The sequence below is a fragment of the Oncorhynchus clarkii genome, chromosome 5 (assembly GCF_045791955.1).
Source record: "Oncorhynchus clarkii lewisi isolate Uvic-CL-2024 chromosome 5, UVic_Ocla_1.0, whole genome shotgun sequence".
In the NCBI taxonomy this organism is placed as follows: domain Eukaryota; kingdom Metazoa; phylum Chordata; class Actinopteri; order Salmoniformes; family Salmonidae; genus Oncorhynchus; species Oncorhynchus clarkii.
This window is the reverse complement of record NC_092151.1, coordinates 70,673,810-70,699,782: the sequence shown is the minus strand read 5'-3', so window position 1 is coordinate 70,699,782 and position 25,973 is coordinate 70,673,810. Positions and strand designations below refer to the sequence as shown.

The 25,973-nt window shown below is 43.6% G+C and overlaps 1 protein-coding gene across 5 annotated transcripts; it reads left to right on the top strand.

Moving 5' to 3' along the window:
• The first annotated feature begins 842 nt into the window (after positions 1-842).
• LOC139409320 (uncharacterized) lies at positions 843-25,973 on the top strand. 5 transcript variants are annotated; one of them, XM_071154280.1, is made up of 6 exons: positions 876-1,162; positions 10,706-10,746; positions 10,851-10,925; positions 11,072-11,261; positions 11,592-11,701; positions 25,842-25,971. In XM_071154280.1, the coding sequence occupies exons 1-6, from the start codon at positions 1,096-1,098 to the stop codon at positions 25,905-25,907; spliced, it is 549 nt and encodes a 182-aa protein (XP_071010381.1). In that variant the 5' UTR covers positions 876-1,095; the 3' UTR covers positions 25,908-25,971. The 5 variants fall into 5 exon arrangements, with proteins under 5 accessions (XP_071010379.1, XP_071010377.1, XP_071010381.1 ...); XM_071154279.1 differs by having other exon boundaries at positions 890-1,162; positions 11,565-11,701; positions 25,842-25,973; XM_071154278.1 differs by lacking the exon at positions 25,842-25,971 and having other exon boundaries at positions 843-1,162; positions 11,592-12,317.

Sequence of the window (25,973 nt, the reverse complement as noted above, 5' to 3'; positions counted from 1 at the left end):
CAAAGGCAAATAACTAAAGACATAACCTTTATTTAACCAAGCAAGTCAGTTAAGAACAAATTCTAATTAACAATGACGGCCTACACGGGCCAAACCCTAACCCAGACGATGCTAGGCCAATTGTGCGACTCCCAATCACGACCGGTTGTGATACAGCCTGGACGCCTCTAGCACTGAGATGCAGTGCCTTAGACCGCTGTGCCACTCGGGAGCCAAATACATGGTGAAATTATATAATCCAATGTTACGCAGAATAACATTTTTAAAAGTTAGTAATTTAAGAATAGGCCAATCAATTATTCTATTTCTAAATTAACCCTTGCAAAGATGAGGTTTATTAATTGGCCACAAAAGGTTGTTTAAAAAGGATGACATTTCTGATGTTTATGAAGCTTATAACAGCTTATAACAGTTTTCAGGATGGTCACAAACTGTAGCATAGTGTCGTCTATAAGTATGCATAGCAGCCATCTATTTTGTTTTTCAATTTCACAGACACTATGAGAGACAAATGTGGATTGTTCAATAACAAGGTGGGTTTCATAGCCTATATTAACCTTAAATTAATCTAACGTTTTCAGTACTGTATTCCTTAGCGTGCAAAGACGTTGAATATGAATATGAAGTTTACTATTACTGCTGCCTCCCCGATTTTTTAACTAATATATACATATATAGTTACATTTGTTTTATTTAAACAACAATACAATAAAATGCAAAGTCAATAAGAATGGCCGCTCCCACCAGGGAGTACTCTGGTTCGTGGTTGTTCATTTTTAACATCTGAGATGCACAGTGCGGCTAGAACACAGACAACCTGGAACGAGTCCGTCCATCGTGTCACATGACTTGGCTAGACAATTATGTGACATTTTGTTGATGTGTTGCTGGTAAGGTTTCGAATGACAGAGGAGTGGGAATATATATACTTATATATTTAGTAGTTTATGTTCCCTGTAGTGTAATTTACTTTCCTTTAGTTCATTGTTTAACCCCCACCCAATTGGTGACGACAATACACTTTTTTGTGTGTAACGTTCGCCAATATACCCAAAGAAGAAGAATGTCGCTGGTAAATTAGCGTGTCCCTCCCAAATGGCTAGAAACGAGGAGAAACAACTGGGGAAATTGAACAGATTATGGCTTCAAAAAGAAAGAGATGGCAAGTGGCAATCAATCGTCTTTCAGTAGATTAAGTATTCCGTTTGTATTTTTAGCTACACGTTAATTATGGCTCTTTGCAGTGCTAGCAAACATTGTTAGTATTATCTAGCTAACTAGTTAGACTTCCTATCAAGTTAATTTCGCTCTGGCAAGCTTGCTACTAGCCTATAGCTAGAAACACACTGCCTTAGCTATCAGCGAGCTAGCCTGTTCTTAACAAGCTAGCTAGTTACATTATATATCTGATCCACGATGATATGTTCGATTTGAGTCTTTTTCAACGCCATGCAGCTTTCCATTAATCGCTCCAAAAATTATATTCTCACCGATTTGATCAATAGTGTGCCACTGCAGCCCGCAATTCGAGCATTCCTGCCTTTGGGCAACTGCAGGAATGCCCCTCCACGTCATAAATTGACAGATTGAGGGAGTTTGCTAGTAGGAACTAGGAAACTAGGACATTTCCAACTTGCTAATTGGTTGTAGGTAATCACGTGCTGCGTTCAACAATTAGCACATTGGAACTGTATGAGTTTTCTAGTTCTAGCACAAGAACGTGGCATTATCTTGCCTGGCCTTGTTAGTGTCTGAAAGTTGATTACATTCGATTTAGAACCAGACTGACTCCCGGGCATGAGCCATGTGACGTAATTAAGCATGAGTGGTAATTAGTAGGATTCTGTGTTTTCCCATGCAAAAGTGATTGCTTTTGATAAAAACGCTTTATCTAGTTAAAAAATTCTAACATGTATGTAGGGAAATAAGTGGAATTAGAGTATGGGCATCTGTGGCAGGGAGAAGCGTCCATCCATGATTTATACAGGTAAAGTAGTCTAGCTAGCAACATTTTCAGATATGACACTTTTCTAATTTTGACAAAGTCGTTTTAATTTCAAGTTGAAGTGTACTGTTAGCTAGCTAATGTTACGTGTATGATCTTATTATTTGTATCTCAGAGCCATTTGCTTTGCTAGTTATAGCCTAATGTTAGCTAGCTAACATTGAACCTGGTTGGTTAGCTACCAGATTCATGCATGGTAGTAAAGTCATGAGTTGGGATTATGGTTCATTGTTTAGCTAGCTAGCTACCTACGTGTCTTAACAAAAGACTCCACTATGTAAGTATCCATTTCAAGAATGTCACTGTGACAACTGTTGACAGATGTAGCTGGTAAATTCTGTCTGGCTATCTACCCTGATTTCAGAGCACTCTCGTCTGTGCCAGAGCGCAGAACAAATGAGGAATTTAGGAACGCTCAACACCCGTTGAATATGGCCGGTGTCAGTAAACGTTGGCAGAAAAGCGTAAATTGTTTCCAACGCTCTGGAGTTGCAGTCACCAACACTCCGGATAACATAATAACAGCCTAACCAGCTCTGCTAGGATGAGTAAAATGGTCAGTGAGCTGTTCTCTCATATGTGTCTGGAAGTAGCCAGTTAGCTTGGGTACTTGAATGCCGTTGTTAGAACAGAACCCTCGGATCATCCCTTAAAGAGATGGGTGGGGCTAAAGCTTAAGAGGGTGTGAACAATGCTGAATGGGTGTAGACAAAGAGGAGCTCTCCAGTAGGTACCAAACCATTCAAAGGGCATTTTCTGAAAAGTGAGGTTACAAATGTATCAACTTTCAAAGCAAAATTACTTTTCCATTGTTCCTCAAATGCAGTACACGATATATCATTTTGTAGATCTGTCTCTCTGCTTTTATCCAATGTAAAACACACAATTTCAAAATGTGATGCATAAGACTGAATCAAGGCGGTCGGTCACCATTTTAAATGGTCATCCAAATCAGAATTCCAAGTCAGAAACTCAGGCATCTTTCTAGAACTCTGACTTTCCGACCTGAAGATCACCGACGTTATGATTTGACCTCATTATTTCCAGAGTTTGCAGTTGTTTTAAAAACACCATGACACACATTTTTACCACCAAACTAGCTCTGGTCCATGCATATGTGTTGTCAGCTCGTAGTACAGGTTAAAGGCCTTCACAGGTCCAAAACGTTGGACCTGTTCGGAAATGGATCTGTGGCTTTCCCATCCGTACCTGATATGCATGAATAACAATATAGAGACCCGTTCCGAACGGACCCCAGGACAACTAGACAGACCCATTCCATATAGACCTGGTCGGCGCAGAGTGAGAGAAGCAGCAGAAAAATCAAATTTTTAGCTACTTTTAAGAGTGAGGTAGACCGAAGTGGCGCTCTAGCAGCTTTGGGTTGTGTCTGTAGGCTACTGTGAGTTTGAGCGAGTGACACTGGCAACAGGGAGGAGGGAGGGAGAGACAGAAACCAACCAAGCTGACTCGCGTTATAGTAGTTATAGTAGACTGCCATAGCTTGCTTATGTATCATCCAATATGATTACCTAGAACCGGTCTTGACTACATCAAACCGGGAGAAGCTAGCTAGGCTAATGGAGGCATGCACTTACTCGTCCCACACAGTAAAAAAAAAATCTGCGCCGACTACAACAGGTTCACCTTACAGTGAAATGCTTACTTACAAGCCCTTAACCAACAATGCAGTTTTAAGAAAAAAGTGTTAAAGTATTTACTAAAATAAACTGAAGTAAAAAATATATTTTTAAAAATAACAAATAATTAAGGAGCAAACCATAAAATGACAGTAGAGAGGCTATATACAGGGGGTACCGGTACAGAGTCATTGTGCGGGGGTCACCGGTTTTTCGAGGTAATTGAGGTAATATGTACATGTAGGTAGAGGTAAAGTATACATGGAAGAAGACTATACATGGAAAGTAGCAGCAGCATAAAAATGGGGAGTGGGGTAGGAAGACCTAGATGGATGTATCTGCCATTAGAATGAATCTGATTTAAAAGGAATATTTTTCACCAGACTTTTCTATCCTCTCCAGATGGCCCCTTTGCATTCGGAAAGTATTCAGACCCCCTTCCATTTTTCCACATTTTGTGACTTTACAGACTTATTTAAACATATATTAAACGTTTGTTTTTTTAAATACTCACCAATCTACAGACAATACACCATAATAACGGAGCGAAAACAGTTTTTTCTTTTCTTTTTTTCTTCTTGCAAAAGTATATATATTTTTTACATACCTTATTTACAGAAGTATCCAGGCGCTTTGCTTTGAGACATGAAATTGAGATCAGGTGCATCCTGTTTCCGTTGATCATCCTTGATGTTTTAACAACTTGGGGCGGCAGGGTAGCCTAGTGGTTAGAGCGTTGGACTAGTAACCGGAAGGTTGCAAGTTCAAAACCCAGAGCTGACAAGGTACAAATCTGTCGTTCTGCCCCTGAACAGGCAGTTTTGGTCACCACCCTGACCAAGGCCCTTCTCCCCAGATTGCTCAGTTTGGCTGGGCGGTGGTTCCAAACTTCTTCCATTTAAGAATGATGGAGGCCACTGTGTTCTTGGGGACCTTCAATGCTGCAGAAATGATTTGGTACCGTTCCCCAGACATGTGCCTAGACACAATTCTGTCGCGGAGCTCTACAATTCCTTCGACCTCATGGCTTGCTTTTTGCTCTGACATGCACTGTCAACCTAAGGCAAGTCAGTTAAGAACAAATTCTTATTTGGCCGTTATTGAAAATAAGAATTTGTTCTTAACTGACTTGCCTAGTTAAATAAAGGTTAGGTTGACAGTGCATGTCAGCGCAAAAAGCAAGCCATGAGGTCGAAGGAATTGTAGAGCTCCGCGACAGGATTGTGTCTAGGCACATGTCTGGGGAACGGTACCAAATCATTTCTGCAGCATTGAAGGTCCCCAAGAACACAGTGGCCTCCATCATTCTTAAATGGAAGAAGTTTGGAACCACCGCCCAGCCAAACTGAGCAATCTGGGGAGAAGGGCCTTGGTCAGGGTGGTGACCAAAACCAGGTGGTCACTATGCACTCTGACAGAGAGGTCCTCTATGGAGATGGGAGCCTACAGACACAACCCGACATCCATCTCTGCAGCACTTAACCAGCCAGCCGGAAGCCACTCTTGGAGTTTGCCAAAAGGCACCTAAAGGGCTCTCAAACCATGAGAAACAAAATGATCTTGTCTGATGAAAGCAAGATTGAACTCTTTGGCCTGAATGCCAAGCATTACGTCTGGAGGAAAGCTGGCACAATCCCTACGGTGAAGCATGGTGGTGGCAGCATCATGCTGTGGGGATGTTTTTCAGCGGCAGGAACTGGGACACTAGTCAGGATCGAGGGAAAGATGAACGAATGTACACAGAAATCCTTGATGAAAACCTGCTCCATAGCGCTCAGGACCTCAGACTGGGGCGAAGGTTCACCTTCCAACAGGACAATGACATTATACACACAGCCAAGACAACGCAGGAGTTGCTTTGGGACAAGCCTCTGAATGTCCATGAGTGGCCCAGCCAGAGCACGGACTTTAACCCGATCTCTGGAGAGACCTGGAAATAGCTGTGCAGCAACGCTACCCATTTAACCTGGCAGAGTTTGAGAGTATCTGCAGAGAAGAATGGTAGAAACTCCCCAAATACAGGTGTGCCAAGCTTGTAGCGTCATACCCAAGAAGACGAGAGGCTATAATCGCTGCCGAAGGTGCTTCAACAAAGTACTGAGTAAAGGGTCTGAATACTTATGTAAATGTAATATTTCAGTATTTATATATATATAGATAGATATAGATATATAGAGATATAGATATATAGATATATATATAGATTTTGCACAAATATCAAAAAGTTTTCTCTTTGTCATTATGGGGTATTGTGTGTAGATTGAGGAACATTTGTAATTTAATACATTTTAGAATGAGGCTGTAACCTAACAAAATGTGGAAAAAGTCAAGGGGTCTGGCTACTTTCCAAATGCCATCCATGTATGTCCTATAAGAATGGACCCCATGGCTATTTGTACTCAGTGTCATCGGGAACAGGCCCTCACTTACTTTAATTGAGCACAGCTCAATCTTTGTGAAAAATTATCTTTGTGGCCTGCAAATGCATTCTCCTTCACTGGGTAAAAGACCAGCCAACAAAAATAAACCAGTGGTATTGTGAGATCTTTAATGTGTTAACACTGGAGAGAATGAGTGCTATATTCAGGAACAAGTAATGAGATTTCTATACAATATGAGACACCCTTTTGCCATCACTTCCCCCTAATCTTTCAGATAACCTAAGAAGTTTCAATATAACAATTATATGAATGTGTGTCAATTTGACGCTGGTCACGTTCTTGTATAGAATAATTATTTTGTCGCTACAGCCTCACATTTTGCGACAGTCAAATTAATTCAGGCATGTAAGGAAAATTATTAATATGAGAAATGAAAAATTAAGAGCAGGGAACTGAAAGGGAATGTATAATTCTATTGTTTTAGTATGCTTTTGTTTTGGTGTATGTTGGTTATGCAATGTTTTATGTTACCTTGTTTCATTTTGGAATTCAAATATATGTACAGTCAAAAGTCAAAATATATTTACCAGTCGAAAGTTTGGACACACCTACTCATTCCAGGGTTTCTCTTTATTTTACCTATTTTCTACATTATAGAATAATTGTGAAGACATCAAAACTATTAAATAACACATGGAATCATGTAGTAAACCAAGTGAGATTCTTCAAAGTAGCCATCCTTTGATGACAGCTTTGCACACTCTTGGCATTCTCTCAACCAACTCCATGAGGTAGTCACCTGGAATGCACTTCAATTAACAGGTGTGCCTTGTTAAAAGTTCACTTGTGGAATTTCTTTCCTTAATGCGTTTGAGCTAATCAGTTGTGTTGTGACAAGGCAGGGGTGGTATACAGAAGATAGCCCGATTTGGTAAAAGACCAAGTCCATATTATGGCAAGAACAGCTCAAATAAGCGAAGAGAAACGACAGTACATCATTACTTTAAGACATGAAGGTCAGTCAATATGGAACATTTAAAGAACTTTGAAAGTTTCAATTGCAGTCGCAACAACCATCAAGCGCTATGATGAAGCTGGTTCTCATGAGGATCTCCATAGGAAAGGAAGACCCAGAGTTACCTCTGCTGCAGAGGATAAGGTCATTGGAGTTAACTGCACCTCAGATTTCAGCCCAAATAAATGCTTCAGAGAGTAACAGCCATATCTCAACATCAACTGTTCAAAGGAGACTGCGTGAATCAGGCCTTCATGTTCAAATTGCTGCAAAGAAACCACTACTAAAGGACACCAATAAGAAGAAGAGACCTGCTTGGGCCAAGAAACACGAGCAATAGACATTAGACCGGTGGAAATCTGTCCTTTGGTCTGATGAGTCCAAATTAGAGATTTTTGGTTCCAACCGCCATGTCTTTGTGAGATGCAGAGTAGGTGAATGGATGATCTCTGCATGTGTGGTTCCCACCATGACTCATAGAGGAGGAGATGTGATGGTGTGGGGGTGCCTTCTGGTGACCCTGTCAGTGATTTATTAAACATTCAAGGCACACTTAACCTGCATGGCTACCACAGCATTCTGCAGCGATACACCATCCCATCTGGTTTGCGCTTAGTCCCACTATCATTTGTTTTTCAACAGGACAATGACCCAAAACACACTTCCAGGCTGTGTAAGGGCTATTTGACCAAGGATAGTGATGGAGTGCTGCATCAGATGACTTGGCCTCCACAATCACCCGACCTCAACCCAATTGAGATAGTTTGGGATGAGTTGGACCGCAGAGTGAAGGAAAAGCAGCCAACAAGTGCTCAGCATATGTGGGAACTCCTTCCAAACTGTTGGAAAAGCTTTCTTCATGAAGCTTGTTGAGAATGCCAAGAGTATACAAAGCTGTCATCAAGGCAAAGGGTGGCTACTTTGAATAATAACACTTTTTTGCTTACAACATGATTCCATTTGTGTTGTTTCATAGTTTTGATGTCTTCACTATTATTCTACAATGTAGAAAATAGTAAAAATAAAGAAACTCTTGAATGACGGGGTGCCCGAACTTTTGACTGCTACTGTATGTAAAATCTGTCCACAATGTTGACCTGAAATAAGGAAAATGATATAATAATAATAATAAATTATGTATCTAAAAATATACAATACTCAAAAAAATTAAGGGAACACTAAAATAACACATCCTAGATCTGAATGAATGAAATATTCTTATTAAATACTTTCTTTACATAGTTGAATGTGCTGACAACACAATCACACAAAAATTATCAATGGAAATCAAATTTATCAACCCATGGAGGTCTGGATTTGGAGTCACACTCAAAATTAAAGTGGAAAACCACACTACAGGCTGATCCAACTTTGATGTAATGTCCTTAAAACAAGTCAAAATGAGGCTCAGTAGTGTGGGTGGCCTCCACCTGCCTGTATGACTTCCCTACAACGCCTGGGCATGCTCCTGATGAGGTGGCAGATGGTCTCCTGAGGGATCTCCTCCCAGACCTGGACTAAAGCATCCGCCAAGTCCTGGACAGTTTGTGGTGCAACGTGGCGTTGGTGGATGGAGCGAGACATGATGTGCTCAATTGGATTCAGGTCTGGGAAACGGGCGGGCCAGTCCATAGCATCAATGCCTTCCTCTTGCAGGAACTGCTGACACACTCCAGCCACATGAGGTCTAGCATTGTCTTGCATTAAGGAACCCATTAATTGTCTTGCATTGAGGAACCCAGGGCCAACCGCACCAGCATATGGTCTCACAAGGGGTCTGAGGATCTCATCTCGGTACCTAATGGCAGTCAGGCTACCTCTGGCGAGCACATGGAGGGCTGTTCGGCCCCCCAAAGAAATGCCACCCCACACCATGACTCACCCACCGCCAAACCGGTCATGCTGGAGGATGTTGCAGGCAGCAGAACGTTCTCCACGGCGTCTCCAGACTGTCACGTCTGTCACATGTGCTCGGTGTGAACCTGCTTTCATGTGTGAAGAGCACAGGGCACCAGTGGCAAATTTGCCAATCTTTGTGTTCTCTGGCAAATGCCAAACCTCCTGCACGGTGTTGGGCTGTAAGCACAACCCCCACCTGTGGATGTCGGGCCCTCACCACCCTCATGGAGTCTGTTTCTGACCGTTTGAGCAGACACATGCACATTTGTGGCCTGCTGGAGGTCATTTTGCAGGGCTCTGGTAGTGCTCCTCCTGCTCCTCCTTGCACAAAGGCGGAGGTAGCGGTCCTGCTGCTGGGTTGTTGCCCTCCTACGGCCTCCTCCACGTCTCCTGATGTACTGGCCTGTCTCCTGGTAGTGCCTCCATGCTCTGGACACTACGCTGACAGACACAGCAAACCTTCTTGCCACAGCTCGCATTGATGTGCCATCCTGGATGAGCTGCACTACCTGAGCCACTTGTGTGGGTTGTAGACTCCATCTCATGCTACCACTGGAGTGAAAGCACCGCCAGCATTCAAAAGTGACCAAAACATCAGCCAGGAATCATAGGAACTGAGAAGTGGTCTGTGGTTATCACCTGCAGAACCACTCCTTTATTGGGGGTGTCTTGCTAATTGCCTATAATTTCCACCTGTTGTCTATTCCATTTGCACAACAGCATGTGAAATTTATTGTCAATCAGTGTTGCTTCCTAAGTGGACAGTTTGATTTCACAGAAGTGTGATTGACTTGGAGTTACATTGTGTTGTTTAAGTGTTCCCTTTTATTTTTTTGAGCATTGTATATTTGACCTTGAGCGAATCAATGTAGTCGGAACTGAATTCCACATAGCCTGGTCCCTGCTCAACTCCGTTGTTTGAGTTCATCAGACAATTCCTTCACCATGGAGTTTAGTCAGCTATATGAAGAGTTACATGTGAAGATGCAGCAGGGCGTTGAAGAAGGCTTAAGCTGCAAGTAACGCCTTGGACCAGAGCTAGCTACAGATCGATCTTGGGTGGAGAGACTTTTGTTACAGCTGTTCTGAACAAACAGAGTAAAAACTCACGGACAACTAGAAAAAGCTCAAACCAAGTTTGTTCACCCCACTGGGTCATACAGCTGTAAAAGACTAAGCATGATTACACAAGCACATATATTTATTACCTCCAACTATTCGGGGTCAACTCCTTATACATCTAGACAGCCAATACATCTCTGTTGTTAGGCAGGAACTTAATTAGATATTTTCACTGGTGTAGTCATGGCCCTGCCTGATGTTAGAACCTTTGTGGAAGTGTATGCGTATGAAATTGGACTGTTTCTTCTCACTTCATCTGACCTGACCTCGGGCCGAATTCCTCTCTCCTCCCTAATCCGCCACTGTCCTACCTTATCAGTGACGGAAACCAGACAGTTCTTCTTTTACCTCCCTTTTTTAGGAGCCTTGATCTTCAGCAATGTGACGTTCCATACACCACGTTCCTATACATCCTTCATTGACCCCAACCTATACCTTCCTTATACATGTAAAGTAATCTATAAGTTCTAGTATGGTAACATGAATAAGTATATTTAAAGCTAGAACCCAACACGTTTCAACTTATTCAGATCTGGGTGATCAGTTGAATCCAGTGTGTTATGCAGGGCTTGAATAAAAGCCAGTGTTGAACATTACTGTAATGTGTAGCTAAATGTAATTCCTTCTCTGTGCCCTGAAACAGAAGGCCGTATCAAAGATGTTCATGAACCTAGACCCAAACTGGTGAGTTCTACACATTTAATCTAATTGACAGTAATTCACACATGCTTTATTGGGGATAAATATGATTTGCACTTTCGAACTGTTATGTTCTTTTTCTTCCACAGTCAACACTCAATTCAGCCTCATCCATTAAAAAGTGGATCCCAAGCATCAAGACTGAAATCGAGTATTATCTGCAGGTAGGCTTGTGAAGTGATGAGAGACAGTAATAATGCTGTTGTTTATTGACTTGTGTGTGTTTATGGGTGTGAAGAAAGGATACCCACACTGAAGTTTCATGTTAAAATGAGTATGGCACACTTTATTTTTTTCTCCTCTCTCTCAGCAGTCCCAGTTGTCTCACTACCCTGAGAGGAAGATAGCAGAGTTCCAGCTGAGCATCCAGGGGCTGGAGAAAGAGTATAAACGCTTCATCTGTAAACTGCAAGCCCTGGACCCGACCTGTAAACACCAGCCCTGGTCACCTAGAGCATACACCAAGAGGAGTGCAGACACACACATCTCCCCCAACACCGGTCAGTTTAACAGGGTTTGGCTCTGTTGTCTAGTTCTGACCAGTTTTGTTGTCTTACCTCTAGCATAAACAATCAGCTTTCATATGCTATATGTGTTGTATTCTATTAAGAAGAGAGGTTCCCAATTTAGTTTTTTAATATGACCATAGTCATAACCAACGTAAAATACATTGTGGCCCATAAAAAATACCAAACCTATTTTATTCAGGTTCCCGTCTTTAGCCTTGATCCCAAATATATCAGGCATGACTAACATTTTGAGAAACTCTGGTCTAGAGAAAGGAAATACTTTTTTTTTTAAAGGTAATTCCTGGTTTCTCTCATCTGTAGCCAAGAAACCACGCGGTCTCCAGTCATGTGATCTGAGCAGGCCGGTGGGTGGAGCACAGAGTAACTGGGTCGTTAAAAGAAGTGATGCAACCTCAGCCTCTGAGAACAAGGTACACTTTCACCAATCAGGGACTTTCCTCAGCACATTTCCAGTTGACCTGACTAATCCCAGCCCAGAGTCCACCAATCCAGATCAGGACCAGCCCCTGAACTTTGATCGCACCCGTCTGGCGGTGGTTCTAGCTGGGTCCAGAGGCCCATTACAACCAGGGTCGTCTCACACTCAGAGCCTGGCCAGGGTGCTGCTCTCTGGGCTACCCAACCTCCACAGCTCCCCACTGGGAAGGGCCATTGCTGCACAGGACAGAGACAATACAGGGGGAGAGAGACGAGACAGCACAGGGGCAGGAGGAGCCCATAGCACCGTTAATGATGAAAAGAGCTCAGGGCATGTACTGGGACTAGGCTGCTACTCATCCTCAGACGATGAAGCCGACACATGACATGGCTCTGTTATTAACACTGGATCCCTGATCACTACTCAGAACTCAATCTGCCATTCATGGACATCCCATGCTTCAGTACTTGTCCAGTTTGCCCTGAACTCCAATCAGCTGTTGTGAACCACAGGTTCTTTCTTTTCCTATTGTACATTATGTAAATACACAATAAAAAGGGAAATGATACAAAATACTTCAAGGGCTTTTCTTTTTCTTGAGAAAAAAAATGTGACCCGACAGACAGACCCTTCTGAAATTGTGGTGCTGAATTCTACTTTAGAAGTAATATAAGAACCAATAATAATTAGTGGGACAGACATTCACTCCATTCTGATTGTTTGATTAGAACACGAAACAATAAGTGTAACAGATGACCTGCTAAGGCGATGACGAGAATAGGATGTCTATATTTCAGGGTAACATATTAGCTGGCACTCTCAGGTTGCAGCTCTGTCTCTGTTGCATAATCAGTCTCCTCCAATACCAGCCAGTTTAACAGGGTTTGGCTCTGTTGTCTAGTTCCAACCAGTTTTGGTGTCTTACCTCTAACATAAACAATCAGCTTTCATATGCTATATGTGTTGTCTTCTATTAAGAAGAGAGGTTCCCAATTAGTTTTGTAATATGACCATAGTCATAACCAAACTAAATGTATTGTGGCCCACAAAACCAAACCAATATTACAGCCAGGTTCCTGTCTTTAGCCTTGGCTCCAAAAATATCAGGCATGACTAACATTTTGTGAAACCCAGGTCTAGAGAAAGGGCAAATATACAATTCTTGGTTTCAGTCTTATGTCAGGGGAGTTTCTCACTTATGACGTGTACTGTATCTCTCGTCTGTATCCAAATAAACACGCAGTCTCCAGTCATGTGATCTGAGCAGTCCGTTGGGTAGAGTAGAGAGTAACTGGGTTGTTGAAAGAACAGGAAGTGATGCAACCTCAGCCTCTGAGAACTATGGACACCTTCACCAACCAGGGACCTTCAGCTCATTTCCAGTTGAGCTGACCAACCCCAGCCTAGCAGTCTCAGTCCACTAATCCGGATCAAGACCAGCCTCTGACCTTTAATCGTACACGTCTGGCAGTGGCTCTAGCTTGACCCAGAGGTCCAGTACAACCAGAGTCATCTCACACTCAGAGCCAGGGGCGTAGGCACAGGTGGGCCTGGGTGGGTGGATGCAGTCCCACCCACTGGGGAGCCAGGCCCACCCAATCAGATTGAGCAAACGGGACATTTTTAATTTTACCTAAGCACAGTACTTGATTTCTTTAGGAGCTAACTGGAAATGATTACTTTACTTTACTTTAGTTCCTGCACCTCCTGTAGAATATTTGCTCGGGAGTTCCTGCACTTCAATATAAACATACTGGCACCCAAAATGAGTACCAGAACCAATGTCAGTCCAAGCACAGCACTGTCAAGCACTGCAAAAATGTATACTGAACCAAAATATAAACGCAATGATTTTACTGAGTTACAGTTCATATAGGGAAGTCAGTGAATTGAAATAAACAAATTAGTCCCTAATCTATGGATTTCATTTGACTGGGCAATGGGACAGGCCTGGTAGGGCATAGGCCCACGCACTTGGGATCCAGGCCCACCCACTGAGGAACCAGGCCCAGCCAAACATAATTTGTTTTTCCCCACAAAGGGGCTTTTCTCCTCAGTTTCATCAGATGGTCGGTCTCAGACGATCATGCAGGTGAAGAAGCCGGATGTGGAGGTCCTGGGCTGGCGTGGTTACACATGGTCTGTGGTTGTGAGGCTGGTTGGGTATACATCCAAATTCTCGATGACGTTGGAGGCAGTTTATGGTAGAGAATTGAACATTAAATGATCTGGTAGCAGCTCTGGTGGACATTCCTGCAGTCAGCATGCCAAGTACACGCTCACTCAACTTGAGACATCTGTGGAGTTGTGTTGTGTGACAAAACTGCACAATTTAGTGGCCTTTTATTGTCCCCAGCACAAGATGCACCTGTGTAATGATCATGCTGTTTAATCAGATTCTTGATATGCCACACCTGTCAAGTGGATGGATTATCTTGGCAAAGGAGAAATGCTCTCTAACAGGGTGTAAACAAATTTGTGCACAACATTTGAGAGACATTTCTGGGATCTTTTATTTCAGCTCATGATTTATGCAAAGCTGTCATCAAGGCAAAGAGTGGCTACTTTGAAGAATCTAAAATATATTTTGATTTGTTTAACACTTTTTTTTTGGTTACTACATGATTCCATGTGTTATTTCATAGGTTTGATGTCTTCACTATTATTCTACAATGTAGAAAATAGTAAAAAAGAAAGAAAGAAAAACCCTTGAATGAGTAGGTGTTAACAAGCTTTTGACTGTTACTGTATATTTCAAATCAAATGTTATTGGTCACACATGGTTAGCAGATGTTAATGCGAGTGTAGCGAAATGCCTGTGCTTGTAGTTCCAACCGTGCAGTAATATCTAACAAGTAATCTAACAATTTCACAACAACTACCTTATATACACAAGTGTAAAGGAATGAATAGGAATATGTACATATAAATATATGGATGAGCGATGGCCGTGCAGCATAGGCAAGATGCAGTAGATGGTATAGAGTACAGTGTATACATATGAGACGAGTAGTGTAGGGTATGTAAACATGATATAAAGTGGCATTGTTTAAAGTGACAAGTGATACATTTATTACATCCAATTTTTAATTATTAAAGTAGCTAGAGATTTGAGTCAATATGTTGGCAGCAGCCACTCAATGTTAGTGATGGCTGGAAGGATATTGACCTCATCCCGTCAGTTGAGGATGACTGGTCATTCTTTAAAAGTAACTTCCTCACCATCTTAGATAAGCATGCTCCGTTCAAAATAATGCAGAAATAAGAACAGATATAGCCCCTGGTTCACCCCAGACCTGACTGCCCTCGACCAGCACAAAAACATTCTGTGGCGGACTGCAATAGCATCGAATAGTCCCCGCGATATGCAACTGTTCAGGAACCAATACACTCAGTCAGTCAGGAAAGCAAAGGCCAGCTTTTTCAAGCAGAAATTGCAGACTTATATCCATCCTGCCCTGCCTATCTAAGGTCTTCGAAAGCCAAGTCAACAAACAGATCACTGACCATCTCGAATCCCACCGTACCTTCTCCGCTGTGCAATCTGGTTTCCGAGCCGGTCACGGGTGCACCTCAGCCACGCTCAAGGTACTAAATGATATCATAACCGCCATCGATAAAAGACAGTACTGTGCAGCCGTCTTCATCGACCTGGCCAAGGCTTTCGACTCTGTCAATCACCATATTCTTATCGGCAGACTCAGTAGCCTCGGTTTTTCTAATGACTGGCTTGCCTGGTTCACCAACTACTTTGCAGACAGAGTTCAGTGTGTCAAATCGGAGGGCATGTTGTCCGGTCCTCTGGCAGTCTCTATGGGGGTGCCACAGGGTTCAATTCTCGGGCCGACTCATTTCTCTGTATATATCAGTGATGTTGCTCTTGCTGCAGGCGATTTCCATGATCCACCTCTACGCAGACGAAACCATTCCGTATACTTCTGGCCCTTCCTTGGACACTGTGCTATCTAACCTCCAAACGAGCTTCAATGCCATACAACACTCCTTCCGTGGCCTCCAACTGCTCTTAAACGCTAGTAAAACCAAATGCATGCTTTTCAACCGTTCGCTGCCTGCACCCGCATGCACGACTAGCATCACCACCCTGGATGGTTCCGACCTAGAATATGTGGACATCTATAAGTACCTAGGTGTCTGGCTAGACTGTAAACTCTCCTTCCAGACTCATATCAAACATCTCCAATCCAAAATCAAATCTAGAATCGGCTTTCTATTTCGCAACAAATCCTCCTTCACTCACGCTGCCAAACTTACCCTAGTAAAACTGACTATCCTACCGATCCTCGACTTCGGCGATGTCATCTACAAAATAGCTTCTAATACTCTACTCAGCAAACTGGATGCAGTTTATCACAGTGCCATCCACTTTGTTACTAAAGCACCTTATACCACCCACCACTGCGACCTGTATGCTCTAGTCGGCTGGCCCTCGCTACATATTCGTCGCCAGACCCACTGGCTCCAGGTCATCTACAAGTCCATGCTAGGTAAAGCTCTGCCTTATTTCAGTTCACTGGTCACGATGGCAACACCCACCCGTAGCACGCGCTCCAGCAGGTGTATCTCACTGATCTTCCCTAAAGCCAACACCTCATTTGGCCACCATCCAGTTCTCTGCTGCCTGTGACTGGAATGAATTGCAAAAATCGCTGAAGTTGGAGACTTATCTCCCTCACCAACTTTAAACATCTGCTATCTGAGCAGCTAACCGATCGCTGCAGCTGTACATAGTCCATCGGTAAATAGCCACCCAATTTACCTACCTCATCCCCATACTGTTTTTATTTATTTACTTTTCTGCTCTTTTGCACACCATTATCTCTATCTGCACATGACCATCTGATAATTTATCACTCCAGTGTTAATCTGCTAAATTGTAATTATTGGCCAGGTCGCAGTTGTAAATGAGAACTTGTTCTCAACTAGCCCACCTGGTTAAATAAAGGTGAAATAAAAATACAAAAATGGCTGTTTAACAGTCTGATGGCCTTGAGATAGAAGCTGTTTTTCAGTCTCTCGGTCCCAGCTTTGATGCACTTTGATTCACGGATTACAAAAAGAAAACAAGCCCCGTCGAGGGGAGGACAATACAGTGCCACTGACAAGGCCTGCTACCAAAACCTGCGGGCTCTCCTTCACCGCAGCCAACGTGAGTAAAACATTTAAATGTGTTAACCCTCGCAAGGCTGCCGGCCCAGACGGCATCCATAGCCGCGTCCTCAGAGCATGCATACCAGCTGGCTGGTGTGTTTACAGACATATTCAATCAATCCCTATCCCAGTAACTGAGGTAACTGAGCTAAACGACTATCACCCGTAGCACTCACTTCCGTCATCATGAAGTGCTTTGAGAGACTAGTCAAGGAACATATCACCTCCACTCTACCTGACACCCTAGACCCACTCCAATTTGCTTACCGCCCCAATAGGTCCACAGACGACGCAATCACACTGCACAGTCCCCTAACCCATCTGGACAAGAGGAATACCTACGTAAGAATGCTGTTCATCAATTACAGCTCAGCATTTAACACCATAGTACCTTCCAAAATCGTCATTAAGCTCGAGACCCTGGGTCTCGAACCCGCCCTGTGCAACTGGGTCCTAGACTTTCTGACTGGCCACCCCCAGGTGGTGTGGGTAGGAAACAACATCTCCACCCCGCTGATCCTAAACATTGGGGCCCCACAAGGGTGCGTTCTCAGCCCTCTCCTGTACTCCCTGTTCACCCATGACTGCGTGGCCATGCACGCCTCCAACTCAATCATCAAGTTTGCAGACGACACTCGTGGACTCATGATCGTGGACTTCAGGAAACAGCAGAGGGAGCACCCCCCTATCCACATCGACGGGACAGTTTGGAGAAGGTGGAACGTTTTAAGTTCCTCGGCGTACACATCACGGACAAACTGAAATGGTCCACCCACACAGACAGCTTGGTGAAGAAGGCGCAACAGCGCCTCTTCAACCTCAGGAGCCTGAAGAAATTTGTCTCGTCAACGAAAACACTCACAAACTTCTACAGATCGAGAGCATCTTGTCGGGCTGTATCACCGCCTGGTACGGCAACTGCTCCGCCCACAATTGTAAGGCTCTCCAGAGGATAGTGAGGTCTGCACAACGCATCACCGGGAGCAAACTACCTGCCCTCCAGGACACCTACACCACCCGATGTCACAGGAAGGCCAAAAAGATCATCAATGACAACAACCACCCGAGCTGGGCAATAAGGCACGAGGGTGTGTGATATATGGCCAATATACCACGGCTAAGGGCTGTTCTAATGCATGTTGCCTGGAGTGCCTGGACACATGTATATTGGCCATATACCACAAACCCCTGAGGTGCCTTATTGCTATTATAAACTAGTTACAAATATATGTTCCATTGCCATACTGACCGGCAACGTTCTTATCCGTTGCTTGCTAGCTTGCCAACTACAGCTAACTTATTGTCACGTCAAAAAGTGCAGCCAAATTAACAGCAAAGTAGACGCATTTGCATTTTTTAAAGCTGTTTTCTAGTTAAATTTATTTGGATACATCCATAACAATGAGCTAATGAGGCGCAATTTCACCTGGCATAGATCATTTGCTCACTCATTAGGGCACTGTTGTTCGGAGGAGCTATCCATCAACACAGCTAACACAATCACTTCAAACTAAAGCTGGAAAGACTGCAAACTATCTTCACTTCGTTTCGTTTGACCTTTTTTCAATTGTCCTGAATGCCAAGCATCACGTCTGGAGGAGACCCGAGCACCATCCCTACGTTGAAGCATGGTGGTGGCAGCGTCATGCTGTGGGGAGGTTTTTCAGAGGCAGGGACTGGGACACTAGTCAGGATCGAGGGAAAGATGAACGGAGCAAAGTACAGAGAGATCCTTGATCCTTGCTCTACTTTCCGGCTACCCGGATAAAGCACTAAATAAACTTCAGTTAGTGCTAAATATGACTGCTAGAATCCTGACTAGAACCAAAAAATGTGATCATATTACTCCAGTGCTAGCCTCCCTACACTGGCTTCCTGTCAAAGCAAGGGTTGATTTCAAGGTTTTACTGCTAACCTACAAAGCATTACATGGGCTTGCTCCTACCTATCTCTCTGATTGGTCCTGCCGTACATACCTACACGTACGCTACGGTCACAAGACGCAAGCCTCCTAATTGTCCCTAGAATTTCTAAGCAAACAGCTGGAGGCAGGGTTTTCTCCTATAGAGCTCCATTTTTATGGAACGGTCTGCCTACCCATGTCAGAGACGCAAACTCGGTCTCAACCTTTAAGTCTACTGAAGACTCATCTCTTCAGTGGGTCATATGATTGAGTGTAGTCTGGCCCAGGAGTGGGAAGGTGAACGGAAAGGCTCTGGAGCAACGAATTGCCCTTGCTGTCTCTGCCTGGCCGGTGCCCCTCTTTCCACTGGGATTCTCTGCCTCTAACCCTATTACAGGGGCTGAGTCACTGGCTTACTGGGGCTCTCTCATACCGTCCCTGGGAGGGATGCGTCACCTGAGTGGTTTGAGTCACTGATGTGATCATCCTGTCTGGGTTGGCGCCCCCCCCCCCTTGGGTTGTGCCGTTGCGGAGATCTTTGTGGGCTATACTCAGCCTTGTCTCAGGATGGTAAGTTGGTGGTTGAAGATATCCCTCTAGTGGTGTGTGGGCTGTGCTTTGGCAAAGTGGGTGGGGTTATATCCTTCCTGTTTGGCCCTGTCCGGGGTGTCCTCGGATGGGGCCACAGTGTCTCCTGACCCCTCCTGACTCAGCCTCCAGTATTTATGCTGCAGTAGTGTCGGGGAGCTAGGGTCAGTTTGTTATATCTGGAGTACTTCTCCTGTCCTATTCGGTGTCCTGTGTGAATTTAAGTGTGCTCTCTCTAATTCTCTCTTTCTTTCTCTCTCTCGGAGGACCTGAGCCCTAGGACCATGCCTCAGGACTACCTGACATGATGACTCCTTGCTGTCCCCAGTCCACCTGGCTGTGCTGCTGCTCCAGTTTCAACTGTTCTGCCTTATTATTATTGGACCATGCTGGTCATTTATGAACATTTGAACATCTTGGCCATGTTCTGTTATAATCTCCACCCGCACAGCCAGAAGTGGACTGGCCACCCCACATAGCCTGGTTCCTCTCTAGGTTTCTTCCTAGGTTTTGGCCTTTCTAGGGAGTTTTTCCTAGCCACTGTGCTTCTACACCTGCATTGCTTGCTGTTTGGGGTTATAGGCTGGGTTTCTGTACAGCACTTTGAGATATCAGCTGATGTACGAAGGGCTATATAAATAAATTTGATTTGATTAAAACCTGCTCCAGAGCGCTCAGGACCTCAGACTGGACATTTGTTTATACATTTGCAAAAATGTTTGTTTTTTTAAACTGATTTTGCTTTGTCACTATGAGGTATTGTGTGTTGATTGATGAAAAAATATATATGTTTAATCCATTTTAGAATAAGGCTGTAATGTAACAAAATGTGGAAAAGGTCATGGGGTCTGATTACTTTCTGAATGCATTGTATCGCCATAAAAATGGCGCCTGCCTGTCTGTCTTGTCTGTCTTGTCCTGACTCCTGACACGTTCATTACTATGGGACCGCTGGAGATCGAATTTGAATATTGAAACAATGTTGCAAATGCCCTAGACAGACAGCAAGGTTTATAAAAATCTCCACTGTTGAAAACTAAATGTTAGTCTAAAAGAAATGTGAGATAATGTCTAGATGCTTTTTATAGTGGAGATCAAGTTTATAAATTGCTTGGCTGGGCTGATGAGACACTGGATTGCGCAGTCAGATAGGCATTTTAACTTAATAGATTTAGCCAGTGGTAACTTGTGGAATAGACACCGTCTGGAATGCGTTTTTAACCAGTCCGAGTTCTGGATTAGACCCACTCTTTCTATAAATATATTTTTACCATGGCATTGTTGAATACTCCTTTCTGATTGGCTTGAAGGGCACTGTATAGTTGCACTGTAGAATTCAATGGCTATAGTACATTTTTACATGTTTTGTTTGAGCTGCTTTTGAAAGCAAAAGTCCAATTGATAACAGTATTGGTATTGTTGAATTAGATTTTCAGAATAGCAAGCTAGGACGTATGGTTTGGTTAGCTAAACTAGCAAGTCTGTTTGTTTGGTTAAAACAGCAACTACTGTAGATATCCTGTAAGATTACTATCTACTTCAGTGGCCGTTGAACACATTTCTACCAGCAAATAAACACATTTCTACTGGCAATGGTATAAAAGGGATAATCAACTCAAGGCTCTGTGTTCTCTGGAAAATAATGAAATTCTGTGAAAGGTCAGTTCCACTCCTCTAGCGCGTCGTGCAACACACCTTCCACGTCATTCATTATTTTCCATAGAACACATAGCCCCTTGTTGATTATCCCTTACATATACCCAGTGAAAGCAAATAACCTTGAGGGTTCTATCCCTACCCCAGAGTGTAATGGAGATTTTAGAAATCAATAGCTAACAAAAGTTAGCCCAGTCACATCAAACTCTAAAATGACAGCTAACATTCCCTTTTAATTTGTTTTAGCTGTTACATGTATATCCATATCATGCTGCTGCATGATTTCTCCTGTTCAGAAAAATGGCTAGCTGACGTCTGACACTGTTCGCTCTATGGCATGAGGAAGATCTAATTAATATTTTCCAACATTGTTGCAGAGGTCTGAGTGGCAAACAGCTAGGTTCATACAAACCTGTGCTGTTGCAAACTAAATGCTCCATGGAAGCAAGAGTAAAGAATGGCTTTAATAAAAGCATACACTTGGCATTCAGGCCAAAGAGTTCAATCTTGGTTTCATCAGACCAGAGAATTTTGTTTCTCATGGTCTGAGAGTCTTTAGGTGCCTTTTGGCAAATTCCAAGCGAGCTGTCATGTGCCTTTTACTGAGGAGTGTCTTGCATCTGACCACTCTACCATAAAGGCCTGATTGGTAGAGAACTGCAGAGATGGGACAACCTTCCAGAAGGACAACCATCTAAACAGGAATTATGGAGCTCTATCAGAGTCACCATTGGGTTCTTGGTCACCTCCCTAACCAAGGCCCTTCTCCCCCGATTTCTCAGTTTGGCCGGGAGGCCAGCTCTAGGAAGAGTCTTGGTGGTTCCTAACTTCTTCCATTTAAAAATGATTTGAGGCCACATCGTTCTTGGGGACCTTCAATGCCGCAGACATGTTTTGGTACCCTTCCCCAGATCTGTGCCTCGACAAAATCCTGTCTCGGAGCTCTACAGACAATTCCTTCGACCTCATGGCTAGTTTTTTTTCTTCTCTGACATGCACTGTCAACTGTGGGACCTTATATAGACAGGTGTGTGCCTTTCCAAATCATGTCCAAACAATTAAATGTACGACTGGAGGACTCAAATCAAGTAGTAGAAGGATGATCAATGGAAACAGGATGCACCCGATCTCAATTTCGAGTCTCAAAGCAAAGGGTCTAGGTATTTATGTTTTTTATTTTTAATACATTTGCAAATATTTCAAAAAATCTGTTTCCGCTTCGTCATTAGGGGGCATTGTGTGTAGATTGATGAGGAAAAACATGTATTTAATCCATTTTAGAATAAGGCTGTAAAGTAACAAAATGTGGAAAAAGTCAAGGGGACTGAATACTTTCCAAATTAACTGTATATAGAACCTTTTGGATCTCTCAATTCAAAATGATAACTGCCATTCCGATTCAAAAACCAACTGCCAATCCATTCCAGCATGACAACACGAGGAAGGTCAGTCAATCCAGAAAATGTCAAGAACCGCTACAATGAAACTGACTCATGAGGACCGCCACAGGAAAGGAAGACCCATAGTTTCCTCTGCTGCAGAGAATAAGTTCATTAGAGTTACAGTAATTACAGTAAGATTTCAGCCTAAATAAATGCTTCACAGAGTTCAAGTAACAGACACATCGCAACATCAACTGTTCAGAGGAGACTGCGTGAATCGGGCCTTCATGGTCGAATTGCTGCAAAGAAACCACTACTAGGACACCAATAATAAGAAGAGACTTGCTTGGGCCAAGAAACACGAGCAATAGACATTAGACCGGTGGAAATCTGTCCTTTGGTCTGATGAGTCCAAATTTGAGATTTTTGGTTCCAACCGCTGTGTCTTTGTGAGACGCAGTGTAGGTGAACGAATGGTCTCCGCATGTATAGTTCCCACCGTGAAGTATGGAAGCGGAGGTGGGATGGTGTGGGGATGCTTTGCTGGTGACACTGTCAGTGATTTATTTAGGCACACAACCAGCATGGCTACCACAGCATTTTGCAGCAATACACCATCCCATCTGGTTTGCGCTAAGTGGGACTATCATTTGCTTTTCAACAGGACAATGACCCAACACACCTCCAGGCTGTGGTAGCCATGCTCACTAGAAGGAGAGAGATGGTGCTGCATTAGATGACCTGGCTTCCACAATCAAATCAAATTTATTTATATAGCCCTTCGTACATCAGCTAATATCTCAAAGTGATGTATAGAAACCTGGCCCTAAAACCACAAACAGCAAGCAATGCAGGTGTAGAAGCACGGTGGCTAGGAAAAACTCCCTAGAAAGGCCAAAACCTAGGAAGAAACCTAGAGAGGAACCAGGCTATGAGGGGTGGCCAGTCCTCTTCTGGCTGTGCAGGGTGGAGATTATAACAGAACATGGCCAAGATGTTCAAATGTTCATAAATGACCAGCATGGTCAAATAATAATAATCACTGTAGTTGTCGAGGGTGCAGCAAGTCAGCACCTCAGGAGTAAATGTCAGTTGGCTTTTCATAGCCGATCATGAAGAGTTTCTCTACCACTCCTGCTGTCTCTAGAGAGTTGAAAACAGCAGGTCTGGGACAGGTAGCACGTCAGGATTCCATAGCCGTAGGCAGAACAGTTGAAACTGGAGCAGCAGCACGGCCAGTTGGACTGGGGACAGCAAGCAGTCCTCATGCCAGGTAGTCCTGAGGCATGGTCCTAGGGCTCAGCTCCTCCGAGAGAGAGAAAGAAAGAGAGAATTAGAGAGAGCATACTTAAATTCACACAGGACACCGGATAAGACAGGAGAAGTACCCCAGATATAACAAACTGACCCTAGCCCCCCGACACAAACTACTGCAGCATAAATACTGGAGGCTGAGTCAGGAGGGGTCAGGAGACACTGTGGCCCCATCCGATGATACCCCCAGACAGAGCCAAACAGGAAGGATATAACCCCACCCACTTTGCCAAAGCACAGCCCCCACAACCCCACGAGAGGGATATCTTCAACCACCAATTTACCATCCTGAGGCAAGGCCGAGTATAGCCCACAAAGATCTCCGCCACGGCACAACCCAAGGGAGGGGGGGGGGCGCCAACCCAGACAGGATGATCACATCAGTGACTCAACCCACTCAAGTGACACACCCCTCCTAGGGACGGCATGAAAGAGCACCAGTAAGCCAGTGACTCAGCCCCTGTAATAGGGTTAGAGGCAGAGAATCCCAGTGGAAAGAGGGGAACCGGCCAGGCAGAGACAGCAAGGGTGGTTCATTGCTCCAGAGCCTTTCCGTTCACCTTCACACTCCTGGGCCAGACTACACTCAATTATATGACCCACTGAAGAGATGAGTCTTCAGTAAAGACTTAAAGGTTGAGACCGAGTCTGCGTCTCTCACATGGGTAGGCAGACCATTCCATAAAAATTGAGCTCTATAGGAGAAAGCCCTGCCTCCAGCTGTTTGCTTAGAAATTCTAGGGACATTTAGGAGGCCTGCGTTTTGTGACCGTAGCGTACGTGTAGGTATGTACGGCAGGACCAAATCAGAGAGATAGGTAGGAGCAAGCCCATGTAATGCTTTGTAGGTTAGCAGTAAAACCTTGAAATCAGCCCTTGCTTTAACAGGATGCCAGTGTAGGGAGGCTAGGACTGGAGTAATATGATCACATTTTTTGGTTCTAGTCAGGATTCTAGCAGCCGTATTTAGCACTAACTGAAGATTATTTAGTGCTTTGTCCAGGTAGCCGGAAAGTAGAGCATTGCAGTAGTCTAACCTAGAAGTAACAAAAGCATGGATTAATTTTTTGCAACGTTACGTAGATGGAAAAAAGCTGTCCTTGAAACAGTCTTGATATGTTCGTCCAAAGAGAGATCAGGGTCCAGAGTAACGCCATGGTCCTTCACAGTTTTATTTGAGATGACAGGACAACCATTAAGATTAATTGTCAGATTCAACAGAAGATCTCTTTGTTTCTTGGTACCTAGAACAAGCATCTCTGTTTTGTCCGAGTTTAAAAGTAGAACGTTTGCAGCCATCCACTTCCTTCTAGCGAGGGCAATTTTGGGGCTTCACCAATTTTCATTGAAATGTACAGCTGTGTGTCATCCGCATAGCAGTGAAAGTTAACATTATCTTTTCGAATGACATCCCCAAGAGGTAAAATATATAGTGAAAACAATAGTGGTCCTAAAACGGAACCTTGAGGAACACCGAAATTTACAGTTGATTTGTCAGAGGACAAACCATTCACAGAGACAAACTGATATCTTTCCGACAGATAAGATCTAAGCCAGGCCAGTACTTGTAGACCAATTTGGGTTTCCAATCTCTCCAAAAGAATATGGTAATCGATGGTATCAAGAGCAGCACTAAGGTCTAGGAGCACGAGGACAGATGCAGAGCCTCGGTCTGATGCCATTAAAAGGTAATTTACCACCTTCACAAGTGCAGTCTCAGTGCTATGATGGGGTCTAAAACCAGACTGAAGCATTTCGTATACATTGTTTGTCTTCAGGAAGGCAGTGAGTTGCTGCGCAACAGCCTTTTCTAAATTTTTTGAGAGGAATGGAAGATTCAATATCGGCCGATAGTTTTTTATATTTTCTGGGTCAAGGTTTGACTTTTTCAAGAGAAGCTTTATTACTGCCACTTTTAGTGAGTTTGGTACACATCCGGTGGATAGAGAGACGTTAATTATGTTCAACATAGGAGGGCCAAGCACAGGAAGCAGCTCTTTCCGTAGTTTAGTTGGAATAGGGTCCAGTATGCAGCTTGAAGGTTTAGAGGCCATTATTATTTTCATTATTGTGTCAAGAGATATAGTACTAAAACACTTGAGTGTCTCTCTTGATCCTAGGTCCTGGCAGAGTTGTGCAGACTCAGGACAACGGAGCAGCCAACAAGTGCTCAGCATTCCAGGTGATGCTGGTTGAGAGAATGCCAAGAGTGTGCTAAGGTGTCAAGAAAAAGGGTGGCTACTTTGAAGAAT